Source organism: Camelus ferus, chromosome 25, assembly GCF_009834535.1.
Source record: "Camelus ferus isolate YT-003-E chromosome 25, BCGSAC_Cfer_1.0, whole genome shotgun sequence".
NCBI lineage: Eukaryota > Metazoa > Chordata > Mammalia > Artiodactyla > Camelidae > Camelus > Camelus ferus.
The window spans coordinates 9,091,336-9,107,832 of record NC_045720.1 but is presented as its reverse complement, the minus strand read 5'-3'; the positions used below and the strand labels follow the sequence as shown (position 1 = coordinate 9,107,832).

General features: G+C 52.0%; 1 protein-coding gene across 7 annotated transcripts in view; it reads right to left on the bottom strand.

The window, feature by feature from the left end:
• Positions 1–16,497, bottom strand: part of ASAP1 (ArfGAP with SH3 domain, ankyrin repeat and PH domain 1) — a 311,985-nt gene that overhangs the window by 9,014 nt on the left and 286,474 nt on the right. For 4 of the 7 annotated variants that reach the window (XM_032467869.1, XM_032467868.1, XM_032467870.1 and 1 more), the window contains 3 exons: positions 12,657–12,827; positions 4,959–5,028; positions 2,568–2,626 (listed from right to left, as the gene is read on the bottom strand). In XM_032467869.1, the coding sequence (XP_032323760.1) occupies positions 2,568–2,626; positions 4,959–5,028; positions 12,657–12,827 (300 nt within the window). The remainder of the gene's footprint in view (positions 1–2,567; positions 2,627–4,958; positions 5,029–12,656; positions 12,828–16,497) is intronic. The other 3 variants (XM_032467871.1, XM_032467872.1, XM_032467873.1) reach the window with 1 other exon arrangement.

Below are 16,497 nucleotides of genomic sequence, written 5' to 3'. Positions count from 1 at the left end.
TTTATGTCATGGAAAATGTTTTTGATTTATCATGCAACAAAAATCAGCTTAAATAGTAACTTTGAAAAAGCACAGGAAAAAGACTGAAAGGACAAACCAAATTGTCTTGGATGGTAAGATTTCAAGTGGTTTATATTTTCCTCTTTTTGCTTATCTGTATTTTTAAAATCTTCTGGAATGAATATATACTATTTTTATAAGTAGAAGAAATAAGAAAGGAGACAGGCTCTCCTCTAGGGAAGCCTGCTCAATCTCTGGCTATTTTATTTCCCGGCTGATTTTGTGCTTTCCCTCTCTAATTAAAAGTCCTTTCTGATCTGCATTCTTACCTTTGAAGGGCGGACAAGCAAATTTCTCCCCCAGGCTGGACTCTACAGAGTAGACTGCTGGAGTCAGGCACACCAAGAGCAAAACAATTCCACCCCCTGCGAAGGCCTGGGAGGTTATGGTGCAGCTGGTTCACGCAGGCAGGACCGGACGGAAACAAACGGACACAGCACTTTGCAAAGCAACCCGGGATGGGGACCGCTGAGCCACCCTCCCCGCGGCTACGACGGTTCTGGTCTTGAGAAAGGACTCTAAGGACGTAACTGAGGAGGAGGAGGAGGAGGCAGAGGAGGGAAGAGCCCTCACACTCCCAGCCCACATTTCCAACAAAGGAGACGCCGAGTAAAGGAAGAAGAGCACGCAGCCTACCCACACTCACGAAGTGCTCATGAACCCGGGAAAAGTACATATGCTCAAATGCCGAGTGGGAAAACCAGGCCGCATCGTGGTGACAACTATGGAAGGATGGAAGGGACCAGGAAGCTGTACACAGTCCAGAATTATGGTGACTTTGTTCAGGTTCTATAACATTGCCCTTTACAACTCAGTAAAAAAATGGCTCTGTGCAGCAGTCTGAGTCTCCAGCTGAGAAAGCTTTAATTAAGCCTTTTAAAAGGTGTCCAAAGGATTTAAAAAATGGGTGATGCTTGGGAGAGAGAAAGAGTGAAGGGTGGCCAGGACAGTCCATGGGGAGAGGGCAGGGGGGAGGGGAGGACAGGAGAAGGAGCTGCTGCTCCCTCCCTCTCGACATCACAGATGCCCCCTGCCTCCAGCTGAGGAGGCTCAGAAACACACCTGGGGATGCTTCTTTTTGCCCAGGTGAGACGGAACCACTGGATGGGAGGGACAGGAGTGACCCGACTTAACACAGATCACCCTGGCTGCTCTGCTGAGAAAAGACTGCAGGGCCACGGTGGAGGAAGGCAGATCAGGAAAGAGGCTGCAATAGTCCAGACAAGGGATGATGGTCACTTAGACCACACGAGAGCCGTGGACATGGTGAGAAGTGTCTGGACTTTAAGATATAACGAAGGGAGAGCCAACAGTATGTGTGGAGGCACGGGGGTGGGGCGTGTGAGGAGGGACGGAGCTGAGCTTCTCGCATAGGTTTTAAGGCCCAAACTCCTGGACCTTGACGATACTGCCTGTAACAGACAGGGAACAGTAGCAGACGTGCATTCAGAACCTCAGTCTGAGAAGCCTATAAGACACCTGAGCAGGGATGTTACACCGGCTGTGGTGCGTGAGCTTAGATTATGGAGGGACACCCGGGCTGGATATACAGATGTGGAGATGCCAAGGTGGGCCCCCTAGGGAGTGAGGGCAGCTTCAGAAGAGAGGTGACCAAGACCCAGCCAACCTCTGGAGGCTGAGGACAGGCGGAGGGGCCAGCACGGGAGGGTGGCAGGGACTGTCTGTGCTGTAAGGACAGGACGGCGCCCACAGGCCAAGTGCAGAGTGTTTCAGTGAGAAAGACCTACCAGCTGGGACCAAAAGCTGCGGACCAGCTGAGTACGGCAACGGCCCAGCCTGACCACTGGCCCATGGCTGCGTGGGGGTGGCTTCAACTGAGGATACATGAATGGATCTTGGCTTTGAATGTCAGCAGTTGCCAGCGTCACCCAAAGAGAGATAATCGGATGGCATGTCCCTCTTGAGAGAGGAACACGGCACCACTTGGGAAGAAGTCTTGCTAAAAGCCTGAACTTACATCTGATCAGGTCTCTTGGTCCAACTTCCAACCGACAGAGGAGAGAGGAACATGTTAAATGACCACACGGGGATGGCAGTCAGCAAAATCCAGACTTTCTGAAGCATGATCTTATAATGTCCTTACGAAACCTGGTGAGGTAGGTGTCCTGGCCCCATTTACAGGGGAGGAATCTGTGGCTTAGTGAAGCCTGAGTCCCCTGCCCGGGCCACAGGGCTAGTAAGTGGCAGAGGTGGTCCTGGGTCCTAGGCCTCTCTGATCATGTGTGCAGGAGAAGAAACAGTATCTGGGGATTCTAACCCTGTATCTTCTGAAAAGGCACTGTGTTTTTCAAGGAAAAGTTTGGTATTTGGTTAATCACAGAATTTGAGCTCATATTTTTCTTCACTGAACAAAGATTAAGTAGGCATCTTCCACGTGCCAGGTGCTGCTCTGAGCATCGGGGACAGAGCAGTGACCAAAAGAGACAGACGGCCCTGGGGACAGGGCCACTCTAATTACATGCAAATATGAAAAAGGTGAATCTTACCTTTCTGAGGTAGTTTAGGAAGAACTCTTGGGCCAAGGGCAGTCTTTGCAGAACCGGTGCTAGTTAATAAATAAGAATCATTTAGGATCTCAAAGTGCCAAAAATTAATAGAGATGGATTATTCAAGGAAACCATAGGAGTGTACAGAATTATCTATCTAAAAATGCTTTCAAAATTTCTCTCAAAGTTTATTTTCTATTTTCCCTAATTCAAAGTTTGCCTAGCTGTGAAGGAACAAATAAAGGGGAAAAGCAAAACAAAAGCAAAAATGAAACCCCAAAACAGTCAACCCGCTAAATGATAACGCCTAACTCCTCCTCTTGAAACCTCTCCCCGGAGGCTTAGAAGAGCACCTGGCTCGCTGCAGGCTGTGGCCCCTGCGCACCACCCACAAGGAACTTATCTCATAAGGGCCCACAGTGTGACTCCTGCATCTCCGTTTTCACAGGACGAAACCAGAGCCTCCGCAGCTTCAGCGATGGGCAGACGGCCCCCAGGCTGGTCAGTGGCGGAGCTGGAAATTCGGACCCAGCTCTGTTACTCCCGACCCCTCATCGTCTCCTTGCACCAGAACAAACAGCTTGTGTGTCAGGCCTCCGGACTCTCCCTGAGCTTTTTCCCGCCTTTTGGATGTCTTGTAATGAGCAGATGGAAAAGCCCAGAAGCTGCCCCAAGTCGTCGGACAATCGTGTGAATCCCCACACCCGTCACCACTGAAAGGCCAGCGCTGAGCGCTGCACGTGGCATCTCTTAGCTGGAACCCACCCTTTTCCTTTAACCAGAGGCTCTAACTATTCTCAGGGACACCAGGAGCACCGCAGACCCAAACAGCAACAGCAGCCAAGCGCCGGACTCGTATCTGCCAAGAGTCCCTTTTGTTACCTCGTTTATCCTCTTCTGTCCTGTGATGGCCTCAGAACTGGCTTTGCCCCCTTCTTCCCATCCTAACTGCATTTAAAAGGACAGGAAAAGCCAAACCACCCAAACAGGAAACAGAGTCCAACAAGGAAGACGGAATGCATGTACTTCCACCCTGGCCCACAAACCACCCATGGTCTTAACTGCTCTTTTTCCAGCTCCCCTGAAATCCTACCGCCCTGGGGCTACCGGAAGCGACGACTGCGGAGATAAAGCCCCTACTGAACTAGACACTGTGAACATGAGAGGCTGCTTTGAACATCTCTGGAGTGTGAGTTTCTGCCTTAGCATCTTCTCAAGGAAGCACACCTGCCAATCACGGCCGCGAGCTCAGTGGTATCCCAACCAAGTTACTGAGGCCAAGCCAGAGGCTCAGAAATGCCTCACCCAGGAGGCCCCGGGTGGACCCACGTGTGCGTGGGCCTGGGCCTCCTCCTATGCTGCTGCTGGTGTGTGTACACACATGTATGTGTGGGTGTGGGGGGCTTGATTCCATGTAAAAAACATCTTGTGGGCACTTTCTCCCTGCAAGCCGCTCCCCCTCCTCTGGAGGAAGACCACTGGCGGGGGTTAGAGTCCCCAGGGCAGGGTGATGGGGTGTTGAGGGCTAATGGCAGGCCCAGGGGGCCAGGCACTGGGACTCAGCACCTGGAGAACCACCTCTGCCATCTGCTGCCACTGAACCGCTTGGGGCTCCGTGTCCTCTGAACCCTCGTAAAACTGAGGGGAACAGTGATTGGGCTCCCTCGCAGGGTCGTAAAGACTAAATAAGACGGCGGCATTGAAAGAAACGAGGATGTTGTTTTTGGCTTTGATAAACTCTGGAAAACAAACCCCACGCGCCAGCTGACTCCGCCCCCTGAGCTTGTGGGTCGGGAAGTGGCTCCTGTGTCCTCATCTGGATCCACCTCTGGAGAAAACCCTCTGCGATGGGACTTAATACGATGCCCACAGAAGATCTTCCAAAGCATCTCACTTCAGTGAGGGGAGGGAGGAAAAGGACACCCCTTGCTCCCCACCCTTTTAGCCTAGCCTGAAAAACCTTACAAATAGGGACCGTGAAAAGAATCATATTTTTATGTTTGAAAATCTCAAGGCAATTGGGTTTCCCTGAGGATTATCTTTTTATTCCCAAGTCTGCAGGATGGAGTCAAGAGAGAAAGTAACAGAACAACATGACTTAATTGAAAAATGAACAATAAAAACTCATTCTGGCGAACTCTGTGACCCACATGGAAGTGAGGTCTGTTCCCCCGGAACCTGGATGGAGGATGGTGGTGCTCATCAGAAGTGCAGTCTGCAGACCCTGCCCAGCTGCAGGGACTGCCTGGGATGGGGCAGTGCAAATGGGGCCACACTCAGTTCTCGTCACAATCACAGTGGCCCGGAGCAGACGGCTACACAAACCCGTTTCTGTAACTCTGTCCCCGGCCACTGCAAGCCCCCCGGGAGAGGACGCCAGAGATAGCTCACCTCGACTGCTGGGACAGGCCCTCAAACTTGTTTGCGGTCTTACTGGATGACGATGGACCCACGTCGTTACCTAGGGGGAAAAGTCAAACGTGAAAAGCTGCATTTTCAGACAGGAACCGGAATGTGGGGACACAAGGTTAGGCAGAACCTTCGGATTCCAGAAAGGAATTGAGAAGACTCGCGCTGGAGCACTGTGCATTTCTGACATTACAACAAAGCAAAACGAAGCCCTGGCTTGGGCCTTGACGATGCTTTTGCTGCTATTAAATGTTAAAATGATGGGTGGCCTGCTCCCTGGAAGGCCTCCAAGGTCACAGGTCTGGGGGGTGGGGAGAAGAGCAAGATTCCAAGTTCACCCAAGGGTCCCATGCCGGAGGACCGTCACCGGGAACCAAGGAACCAGACTCAGAAGAAGCACACAACCCACAGGGGGTGTGCGCGTGTGCATGCACGCGCGTGTGGACACCAGTACTCAGCAGGGTGATGGCAGCTGGCCATCTGCTGGCAAGGCCCTCAGCACTTACTCATCTTTCATTCAGACATGAACGTTTATTAATCAGCTACTACGTGCAAGGCACAACAGTGGAGCAGGAGGCACGGAAGCAAATAAAACACTGCTGCTGTGCAGAGTTTGTGATTTGGCCTGCGAGGGGCACACGCACGAGCTGTACTGGTCACGAGGAGGGAGACAGGTGTTGAACTGGGCCGGGTGCTGTGAAAACGAGGAGGAAGCAGTGTCTAAAGCTCCTGGGTCAGAGGGGCAGGAAACGTGGTCTCTGGGGGGCCCTGGACCCTGAAGCACTTTCCAGCAGGGGAGCAGCAAGGCCAGATCCGTGCACTTGTCCAGGAGAGGCAGGGAGACTGGACAGAATCAAAGGGGGCTCTTCCTCTCAGTCCACACTGGAGGAGCTTAAGCGCCAGGCAGCCCGGGAACCCGCAGGGCAGTGCTGTCGCTGGGGTGCCACTCTCTTCTCCCGCCCGCGCTCCCAGAGACTGCCCTGGACACTCCAAGTGCTCCTCCTCTGGCAGAGGCCCCCTCCCCTTCCTGGATGCCAGCAGTACCTCCCGGGGGTGGGGGCCACTGATGGGCTGGCTGAGGGGAGGGTGAAGAGGCGGGGCCAAGCAAGGACCTGGATCAACGCCCACTGCACCCACAGGCGCCCCGACACAGCAGGGGGAACCTGTCCCCTCCTCATTTGAAAGATGGGGAGGTGAGGTCATGTAGACCAATGGCTGCAGGTCACACGGCTGCACGATGTACCTAGAAGCCCTGTACACAAGCGCATGCGCTTTTCATTAACCCATCGTGAACCCCCAACAACATTAACAACAGCAACTATTGTGTATTGAGGACTTACTGTGAGTGAAGTACTGTGCTAAGTACCTCATGGTCATTAACGTCTGTGAGATACATAGTATGACTGCCTTCCAGTTTATATAAGAAACAAAGAAGTAAAGCCAAGCCCAAGGTCAAGCAGGTGGCAAGGGTCAGAGCTGGGATAGAAGGCCAGGCAGCCCGCCTCCAGGGTCTGCGCTAAATGACCACACTCTCCCCTCCCACCCCAGTCCCACTAACCTACTGGACAGGGAGAAGCTGGCAGGGTGCTAAGATGGGACTCTGGGACAGAACGTCTGCTAACTCGAGGACATTGAGACAAGAAGAAACAAGCTCAACTGGCTTTACTAGGGCCGAAGACGTTCACATTTAGCTTTATTTTGATAAGACTCTCCTCCTAGCCATCAGCAGATTTCCAGAGTCTGTGACTTAATACCGAAGGACGTCTCTGGTAGCCTCTCACGACATCCCCCTTTAAGGCAGGCATCTCTTTTCTACACAGATCCCAACATGAGTCTTCAGGGCTGGATATCAAATCCCATACTTTCAGACTTAAATGGGCCATAACAACCAGAATGACAAAGAAATGTCTCTGTTAGGGGAGTAAAGTGTTGCTTCTGCTAATTCCCTTTCCAGGCAGAAAACACCCCAAACCAGTGATTCTTAACCCTACTATGCTTGAGACTGAAAGCAAAACCAACAGGGCTACAAAAGTCCACACTCTGCTGTCACACAGGTGAGCTGACACTCACTGCCCAAGTGTCGTGCGTCCTCATTTAACCCTCTCCTCTGGCTGTTCTCCAAAGACACCGTGTGTTTTCATGCCTCCATAACCTTGCCCACTCTGTTCCTTCTCCCAGGAACACCTATCCCTCCCACTGTGGTTAATGTCTTTGCAACCTTCAAAGAGCACCTCTGAAGTCACTTTTTGAGAATTCTTCCCTAGCCAGACTCGGTCACTCCCTCCCCCTTGCGAGCCTACAACCACTGATCACAGAGGATGGTCAGGGTGCAGATTTTAGAGTCAGACAAGTCTGGTTTTGAATTCCAGTTGTATCGCTGACCAGCAGGCGTGAATTTTGATTGCACTGTTCTTCCTACGAAGCCTCAGTCCCCTAGTCTATAAAATGGGAACAACAGCACCCCCTCTGCTAGATGGGTGCAAGCATCACGAGGGAAACCACGGCGTGTGGGAAGCAGTGCTGGACCACGGGGAGCTTGACGTGAATGGTAACTGTCATTCCCAGCTCTCGGATGCAACGCAGCAGAAACGATGATGGTTTATTTACTCAGTGGGTGAGTATGTCGCAGACGAGGGCTCTGCCCTGTTCCCCTGATCCCCTCCGCAGCCCCGCTCTCCAGCCCAGCGCCAGGCCCGGAGCGGTCTCCATGGGCTGCAGAGTGAAGACAGGGCCGCAGAGCCGAGGTACCCACTCCCGCACCCACAGCCCGGCCTCTCACACACCGGGGCAGGAGAGCACCCTCAGCCCCGCGGCCAGGTATCTCGCCTTTCTCAGAACCAGGCAAAGGCCACCGCCGTGCCCAGGAAGAAAAGCGGGGCTCGAAAAAATCCCCCAAAATAAAACAGTGCTGGACGGAGGAGCAAAAGCACAGAAGCAGCTCAGTCCTTTTTCCTCCCTCTGCGCAGTTCGGGGAGGACCCTGGGACACATACAGGTGTGTTGGGGTGGGGGGACGCTGGAGACAGACGTAAGGCAGGCAATTCAAAGAGCAGGGGCTGAGACTCGAGGTCACTCACCAGAGCTCAGAAGCTGTGGCCCAGAGTGTGGAACGAGGGCGGGGTGGGGGAGGGACACCACCTGGCAGTGCTTGGCACACAGACTCTGGGGTCTTCTGGAACCATGGATAACTGGGTGAGCCTCCGACTCAGAAACGGGTTCAAATCTCAGCTCTGAAGTTACTGGACCTGTGAGCTTATGCAAGTCACTTGACCCCTGTGTTCAACTTTCTCATCAGCAAAGCAGGGACACTGACAGTCTGGATCTCGGGATGGCTGCGGCAGCGAAACACAGTAACGTACGAACGAGCGCAGACCACCTAGCACACGGGGAACGATCTACACGTGGCAGGAACTGCACGCGGAATGGGGTCAGGGGTCATGGTGGGAAGCCGACATGAAAACACACCGGGAAACCCAAGAAAAAGAACGAGTAGGAAGGCTCTAGCAAAGGCTGTTCCACAAGCCAAAACTACTTTCAGGAAGTAGGGGCGGGCGCCTCAGATCAGGCACTTCAAATACTGACCCTTTTCACCTGAAGTTCTGGCCTTGAAATATGAGCAGTGAATCAATTCGGGGTAGTTTTTCATCCTCTATCTGCTCTACATTGAAAACAAGAAGCTTATAAAACTTTAAATCCCAGCGGCCAAAGGACTGCAAGTGATCCCCAGGGTCTCTTAGACAGGAGTCGGTGGGACACGGATCAGAACGTGGGCTTCCCAAAAGTTCGTTCAGTGCACGTGATGGTGGCCCAGGATGTGCACTGCAAACACTTCTCTGAATCCCCGACACAGGATGGAGGTTCTAGGACAGGAATGACAAGAACCTCACGTGTGAAAAGAGGTTTAATCTACGGCCACCATGAACTGGATGACTGGCTGCATTTTCTCCTTTGCTCTCACCACTGAGAACCTCAGGGTCAGATCCTGGGTCTATTTCCAGCCACCGTATGTGACCTCGTGTTATGCATTCTGTGAACAGATCACACTCCTGGACTTTATCTTACGTTGCTACCTTTATTCTCCCTTCGTCCTCATTTCCTTATTAAATTGTGTTAAAATATGTGTTGCTCTGTTAGAAAGCAGGTTATAAACAACTTGTGTGATCTCTGAAGGTGAGGTTTAATGACAAGCCACTTCAAAAATCAAAACTCCCTGCAAAACCCAACTTTGCCCACAGGCCTAGCTGTCTTCTGAACAAAAGCCTGGCTTCGCAGCCTCCCCAGACAGATGGCTGAATTCATCACGGTAGCAGGACTTCAGTAATGTGATGCTCAGGCCATTCTGGGTGCCGCGGACACTGGGTTCTGGCAGGGACAGAGCGCGGGGTGGCCCTCCCTGCACACCAGGGCTCCGTGCTGTAGACAGACAAGGAGGCGCACCGGGCGGAGGGCGCCCACCTGCCGGGCTACCTTCCCCGTCTCCACATTCACGGGCAAAGAAACAACTGCTGAGAAGGGGAGCGTCCAAGGGCATCACTGGGCCGTCACGTGCAGAACCCAGCGGAGCACGGACAGGGTGAGGGTCTGCGCTCTCCCACCACGCAGGATCACACCCACCCGCTGTGAGAACTTGGGCGGGTGATTCAACCTTTCTGAATCGCAGGGTCCTGAAAGGCAAGGCCCGAGATTTCCTACTCTGTGGAACTGTCGTTAAGAACGAGATGTTTTACTATTAACTAGCCCCATTTTATAGCCAGAGAAACTGAGGTCGCAGGTATGGACCTACTCAAGAATAACTGCTGAGAGCCACAGGGCTACCACGTGGCAGAGATGGCTGAGAGTCCAGGCAGGATGACACCACGTCCACACAGAAGCACGTGCCCTCGTAAGGAGCTCATGCTGCCCTGGGCAAGACAGAGAAGCAACCAGAGTCGTTGTGTGACAATCCCTTCGCCAGAAGGAATGGAGAGTAGGCCTGGGGGTGACAACACGACTGGGGACGTTCTTTGAAGCAGGTCCCCAGAGAGCAGACCTTGAAGGATGACTGTGCATTCATTCATACCAGTGAGTGGACGAGCAGAGGCTCAGATCTTAGAGGAGGGAATGCAGTTCGGGAACTTGGTGTACCTCAGCACGGTGGGCATGTGCTGTGTCAGGGCGGGTAGGTGAGGCCTGGGGAGAGCTCAGTGTGTGTGTTACACCACCTCCTCATCTCTGGTGTTTGACCCCCTAGCCCTGGTCCTGATGTCGGACGGTCCAAAGGCCCTCATATCAAGGGCTGGGAAGAGTCAGGAGGTTTAGGGAAGAGCGCAGGTTCACAGAGGGAACCTGCAGGCACCATAAAATGCTGCCTCGGAATCCCATATCCCCTGTACTTTATTAATAACAGTCTGGCCCCTGCCTTTAGGCTTCCAGACCAGTGTCAGTGGGAGTCAGGCAGGGATAAAACCCAGCAGTGATCACACAACATAAAGCACGAAGGCTGGGATCAGAGCCACTGTCGCCTGCCTGGTGAGAGGCCTGTTACTGACCTGCATCAGGAGATGCCTTTAGGAACATGTCACCTATGTGCACACACACCAACTCAGAAAGGATGGACCTGATGGTCACAAGATTACCCTCTGGGGTTGCTCGTGAGTGACCACCAGTCTGTGACGTGGACAATCGGCACTTCTGTGAGGACAGATTTTGGTTTCTGCCCCTCGAGGCTGATGGTAGGCGGGAGGCTGTGGCCAGTGAGAGGAACTGCTCAGGGCCCACCCCCTCCAAAGCCTGACCGCTCCTGGCTCACCGTATGGAGGCACCAACTCACTCTCATACAAGGGTGACTTTGCTTTCTTAGTGAAAAATGCCCCTTGTCCCAACAAAAACCACCCAAAACAAAACAGACGCCAGCTGCCAGTCCTGCGGCTTAGCTACATGAAGGAAACCTAAAAAAGTGACGATTCCTAAGCCAGAAAGCAAAGATTTGGTAAATTTAACTGTAGACAATGGAGTCTATGAGGCACCGTAAACTTTACGCAGAAATAAAGACCAAGTAAGCACAAGTTAGTGACACTTGAAAGAAGGGTAATCTGTGGTTTGTGGTATGAAAATCTGCAGGAAATTTGTGACCTTCGGTGGAATGCTATTTGGGGGCAAAATCTGTCTGGACGACCCCGGGGACTCCTGAAGGGCCTGGAGGGGGGGCCTCTGGCGGCGGAAAGGGCCTGGTGGGACGGATGCGGGCCCGAGCTGCACCCTCCGTGGCTCTTCCCCCGCCTTGTCTCACCAGGAACTGAACTGTCGACACCTGCTGCAAGTGTCCCCTTCCCCTGGAAGCCTCCCCACGCAGCCGGACACGGCAGTTCAGCATTTCCACAGTATCCAGGTCACATGTCAGGAAAGAGCGCTTCCTGAAGCACGAGCTCCTGGAGCACACGGGGCGAGAAGCCCAAACCATGGGCACAGGCGAGCTGGGTGAGGGGCCGAGCATGGACACGCGCACTCGGGGCACGTGACACACGGGTGTGCTGACCTGCCAATGGGCTTTTTCTAAAAGCTCCCCAAATTCAGAACACCCAATATGGGCTTTTTGATGAGGCCTTTGAAAGCTGGGTTATCTATCAGTTACAATTAAAAAACAAAAAGACCACAATGCGCCTCACTGGAAGGAGGAGGGAGATGTGCAAACCAGCAGAGCCAGGGCCCCGCAGGCTCGGGGGTGGGGGGGCGGGGGGCCGGCTCTTGCCGGAAATTGCGGGCCGGCTGGTGGAGAGTTCTGGTGAACTGAAGCGGTAGACAGAGATGGAAACTGAGTTCCTCGTGGATGGAAATTTGTTATCTGCAGTCAGTGTCATGGAAATGGTAAAGTACTGATTGACTCAGGGTAGGTTTGTTTATCCTCAACTAACTGCTGAGCACCTACTGCATACCGGGCTCGATTCTAGGCTCAGTGAACACAGAACAGAACAAGACAGACAAGGTTCCTGCTCTCAGGGAGCTGACATTCTGGAGACCAGACAACCAAACACAAGTAAGATACTTGCCAGCTGTGATACGGGGCCTGGGAGGAAACAGTGGGGACAAGGTCCCTCAGTGAGGACAGCCAGGGAGACAGACATGCAGGCTGAGGAGGACGGAAGGGGGCCAGCCTTGCAAGCGCATGCCAGAGCTGCCGGGAGGGGACGGGCCCAGGAGAGGGCCCGGTGGACCCGGGGGTGGAAGAGGCCAGCGAGGCTGAGTGGAGGATGGGGCTGGGAAACCATGCAGGGCCCTCCAGGTCCTGGGGGTCCTGGGGTGAGGAGCTCATGCTGACCTCAAGCACAGGGTGATGGGGGACAGCGATCTGATTCGGGGTTGGAGAAAACCGCTCTGGCTGCTGTGAGGAGGATCACTGTGCTTTTCTGAGCCTCTGTTTCCTCCTTTGTAAATGTGGCTGATAACCTCTCCCTCTCAGAGTTGCTTCTGGGATGGGATGATTTTGTGGAAGGCTTATCAGTACGGTGTCTGGTGCACAAAATTGCTCAGCACCTTATCACGCTGATAGGTTTTAGATGGTGGTTAAGTACTTTCCACAACGTTCCTCGGCCTTGAGAGGCTGTACAACCATACGTCTCCAGGCCCCGCCCAGCGTGCGTGCGGTCTGGCCCGTCTGCTGCGTAGGCCAAGTGTCCCCTGCCCCCTGAGCTGGAGGCTGACTTACCCCAAGGAACTGCGCCTTTGTTTGGGGGCCCGTGAGGTAGTGGGCTGGGAGGGTCGGATAGGGTTCTCTTGTGTCCGGGTGGTGGGGGAGGAGGCCTCTTCTTGGACAGGGTGGAGCTGCCACTAGAGGTCTGGGTGCTTAGAGGGAGTGTTGAAGGTGGGCCCGTTGGACCTGGAAAGGAATCGAATGGGGCAGGAAGGTTAATCCCAGTTGCACAGACAGAACAGCCCGTATGCAGTTACTTCCACGCATCCGGTGTGGCATGTGTGACACACAGGGACAGAAGCACGAGGCTGGGGACAGCCAAGTCCATCAGCCCAGTAACTCACTAACAGGGCTTTAAAAAAAAAAAACTGCTGGTAAAAATAAACTAAGAAGGAGAGTGTGGGCCTTCAAGGAACAAAATGCTGGTCAACACAGAAAGCTTCGTCATCATTTAGGTACAATGGGAAAAACAAAACACACACATTTGAAAGCAGTAAGTCGCTGGAGCCACTGCAAAACCTACTGAGAAAGAAGGGACGCAGCACTGCCAGCAAAACCACTGGAGAAAGAGCAGGGGCCGCTCTAAACTGCCAGTGGGCCTCAGCTGGAAACACGACAGAATTCACAGAACAGGGTTTTTCTCTCCGCTACAACTTTTCCTTTTAGTCGGCAAACTCTGCCTGAAGTTTTTTTTAATGACTTTTGTAAATAATGAGGGCTCTAATATAAAGGGTTGCTTGGAAAGAAGGAAGTCCAAAACCCCTTTTTTCTTCCAATTCTGAATTGTTCTAGAAATCATAAACCACCTACTATAATATAGGAAGCCTGAACAAGTTATTTAAGTTAGACACTGATTTCTATAGATTTTTCAAAAAGCCTCAACTTCCTCCAGACAAAGACAGAATGGCAGTAATGACATCAATACCACACACATCCCGTTCCTGCAAAAGTTCACTTTTTGAACTAATATTTTGAGAATAAAAAGCAAGGTTTGTTTTTAAGAGCTTTATGGGAGTGCACAGTATACATGCTGTTGATTTTGTTTCTTCAAAGTGACACTGAAGTGGCTGGTGTGCGCTAGGCACGATATGCTGGGCACTCTGACGAATCTCCCCTTATGATTATAACCAGGTACGTGGTCTAACTATGTTCACGGACAACTGCCTCTGCAAACATCGCGAGAGAAAGAAAAAGGAAAGAAACCAAAAAAAGCTCAGAACACTGCCCCACCAAATGTTTAACACAGGATAGTAGGTACCTGGTAATCCGCAAAGGCTCCAAAAGAGCTTTTTATCTTCTGTACATTAAAAGAAAAGCTCACCGACTGCTGGCCTCCGTCCTTGGGAAAGTTAGCTTTGCTATTTCCCATAACCAGTTACTGGTCACTACCAACACTGACTTAAATCCTTGTTTCTCAAAGATAGTCCTGTCTTGGAAATAAATACTGTTCATCTCAGCAAAATGACCATCTGCTTTAGGATGGAATGGCCCTGGCTGTGTCATTTATTCTCAATCCCACCGACAGGATACATGATGGCAGTCTTACTGTTACCCCACATCAGTGCTGTTTCAGAAATTACTTTACTGCTGTAACGATAAAGTCTTGCATTCGTCTCATGCTTTCCAGTTTTCAAAATGTGTGCCTACGTGCTATTCCCCTTGACTTTCATAGCAACCCCGTGCGGCATGTGGGCCAGGTGTTACTGGCTCCATCCTGCGGCCAGGAAAGCCGGGCAGAGCACGATCAAGAATACACAGCCGTGTGGGGCAGAGCTGGACCACGACGTGGGTCTCCGGGTGGGGGTGGGGTCAGGGCCAGCATTTCCTGTGCTCAGCACCCGAGGGAATCAGCAACAACACTCAGTACTAGGAAGTGTGACTTTCCTCCTGGAAATAAACGGAGAATAGATAATGGACAGTGCTGAGGTTCTCCAGCAATGATGGGGTTCTCCATCGCCATCTAGGGACTTTCTGACGCAGTGCATCTGAAAGGCCGTTCAATCAGTTCCAAATCCTGCCCGGAAACACAACCAGCCAATGGAGCTGTGTCTCTGGGCAAAGTTGTCTTTAGGAGCAATCAGACCAAGGTTGTCCTGTAACCACAAACCAGGCAAAATCAAGCCTCCTGAGTCATTATTTCAAGAATGCAGGGATTCTCTTCATCACATGTCCTCACAGCCTGGTCTTACTTTCTTCATATCAGCTACTACAATCTGTAATTACTTATCTTTGCTTACTTGTTTACTGCCTCTCTCCCCCACCAGGCTGCAGGCTCTATTAGGGCCAGGCTTTCCTCTGGCCTGGTGTATGGTGAGCTGAATTTAGTAACAAAGTATCAAACAGATGGATGAATAAACTGCTACTTCTTTTGTTTTAAGGCTAGTGATCCTTAAGGATCAAAAACCAGGGAGAGAGGAGAACCAGGGAGGGATGGTGTGAATGAAGTTCGAAAGGGAATATTCAATACTGTGATCTAACTTCACAGAAAACACACACACAGACCCACGACTGTTTTGTAATAGAAGCGACAGAAAGGAAGATGCCACCAAATCTTCCTGGCTGCTAGGGCATGAGCTAAAAAAGGGTGTAAAAAACTTTGTACCAGACCCCAGAAAAGCAAGCAAAACTTTTTAACTTGTGAAGAGCTCAAAGACTTCCAAAATGAGTAACTAGTCTCTAAGCATGTTACATGCAAAATGACTTGAGTATTGGCCCTGTCAGGAAAGCAGCAATCCTGGCAGGTCAGAGAAAGCTAAACTAAAACAAGTACAGCATCAAACAAACTCAAAAGACGGGGGAGGCAATGTGAACGGCGTGTGTGTGTGTGTGGAGGGGGGTGCTCTGACAGCCCGTTTTCTCCTGTGAACTCCGCCAGGGCCCGTGGGAGTAAGCAGAAAACTCCCCAAACCTCATCTGCCACTAATACTGGCTATTATGTCAAACTATCTTCCAGCGATTTTTCTTAAAAAAATGGGTCTAGGCTTCCAAGGAGTTCTGAGGGTAAATTATGACAAGGTCCTCCCCGAGAAGGCAGAGTGCAGCGCAGCCCTGACTGGGGTCCACCTGCCTGGGCTGCTGTCCTGTACCCCACAGCCTGCTGGGCGCTCAGCTGGACACTCTGCTGTGCCTTCAGCTCTAGTGGCCCTGCTGAACGCCCCTGAGCTGGGCTGCCATGAGCACCTCACCGTCATCAGCTCGGGGAGCCCCCACCGGAGGCCTACAGCTCAGAAGTGCGCCCCGCACGGGGCCGGAGCTCGGGAAGCCCCTGCGCATGCCGACCCCAGGCATCTCAGAAGCCACCGTGCTCACCGTGTTCCCTCCTCACCTCTGCATCTGTCAGGGGTCAGCTCCAATGTCACCTCACCCAGAGGCCTCCTCTCACCCACCCCTCTGCCCTGGAGCAACGGCTTCTATCTCTGATGTCGCAAGGTTAACAGCATCCATTCTCTGTCCTGCATGAGAGCCACCTGCCTCCTCTTTCCCCGCCTGGGAGCCTCCTCAGAGCAAGAGCCACACACACTCTCTCTCTCTCTCTCAGTGCCTGGCATGTTCCGGGCACACCAGGCGAGTCTATGGAAATAAATCACCGTGCAAGTCAGCAGGATTCTTGTTCAATGTCCTTATACTTTTGATTTTCAGTAAAACAGAAAACCCACAGGTCCTCCATGCTGGGAGACCAAATAAAAATGTACCTCTGAAATTTCAAAGGAAAAACAAGACCAGGAAGATGGCTTTAAAAATTATCCTGACAGTTTTGGGAAAAAATTGTCTGTAGAAGTCCAATACACATATTCTAACACGACATTCATCAGTGTTAATGACACACTTATGTATACCACTGCAGACAACACAAGTG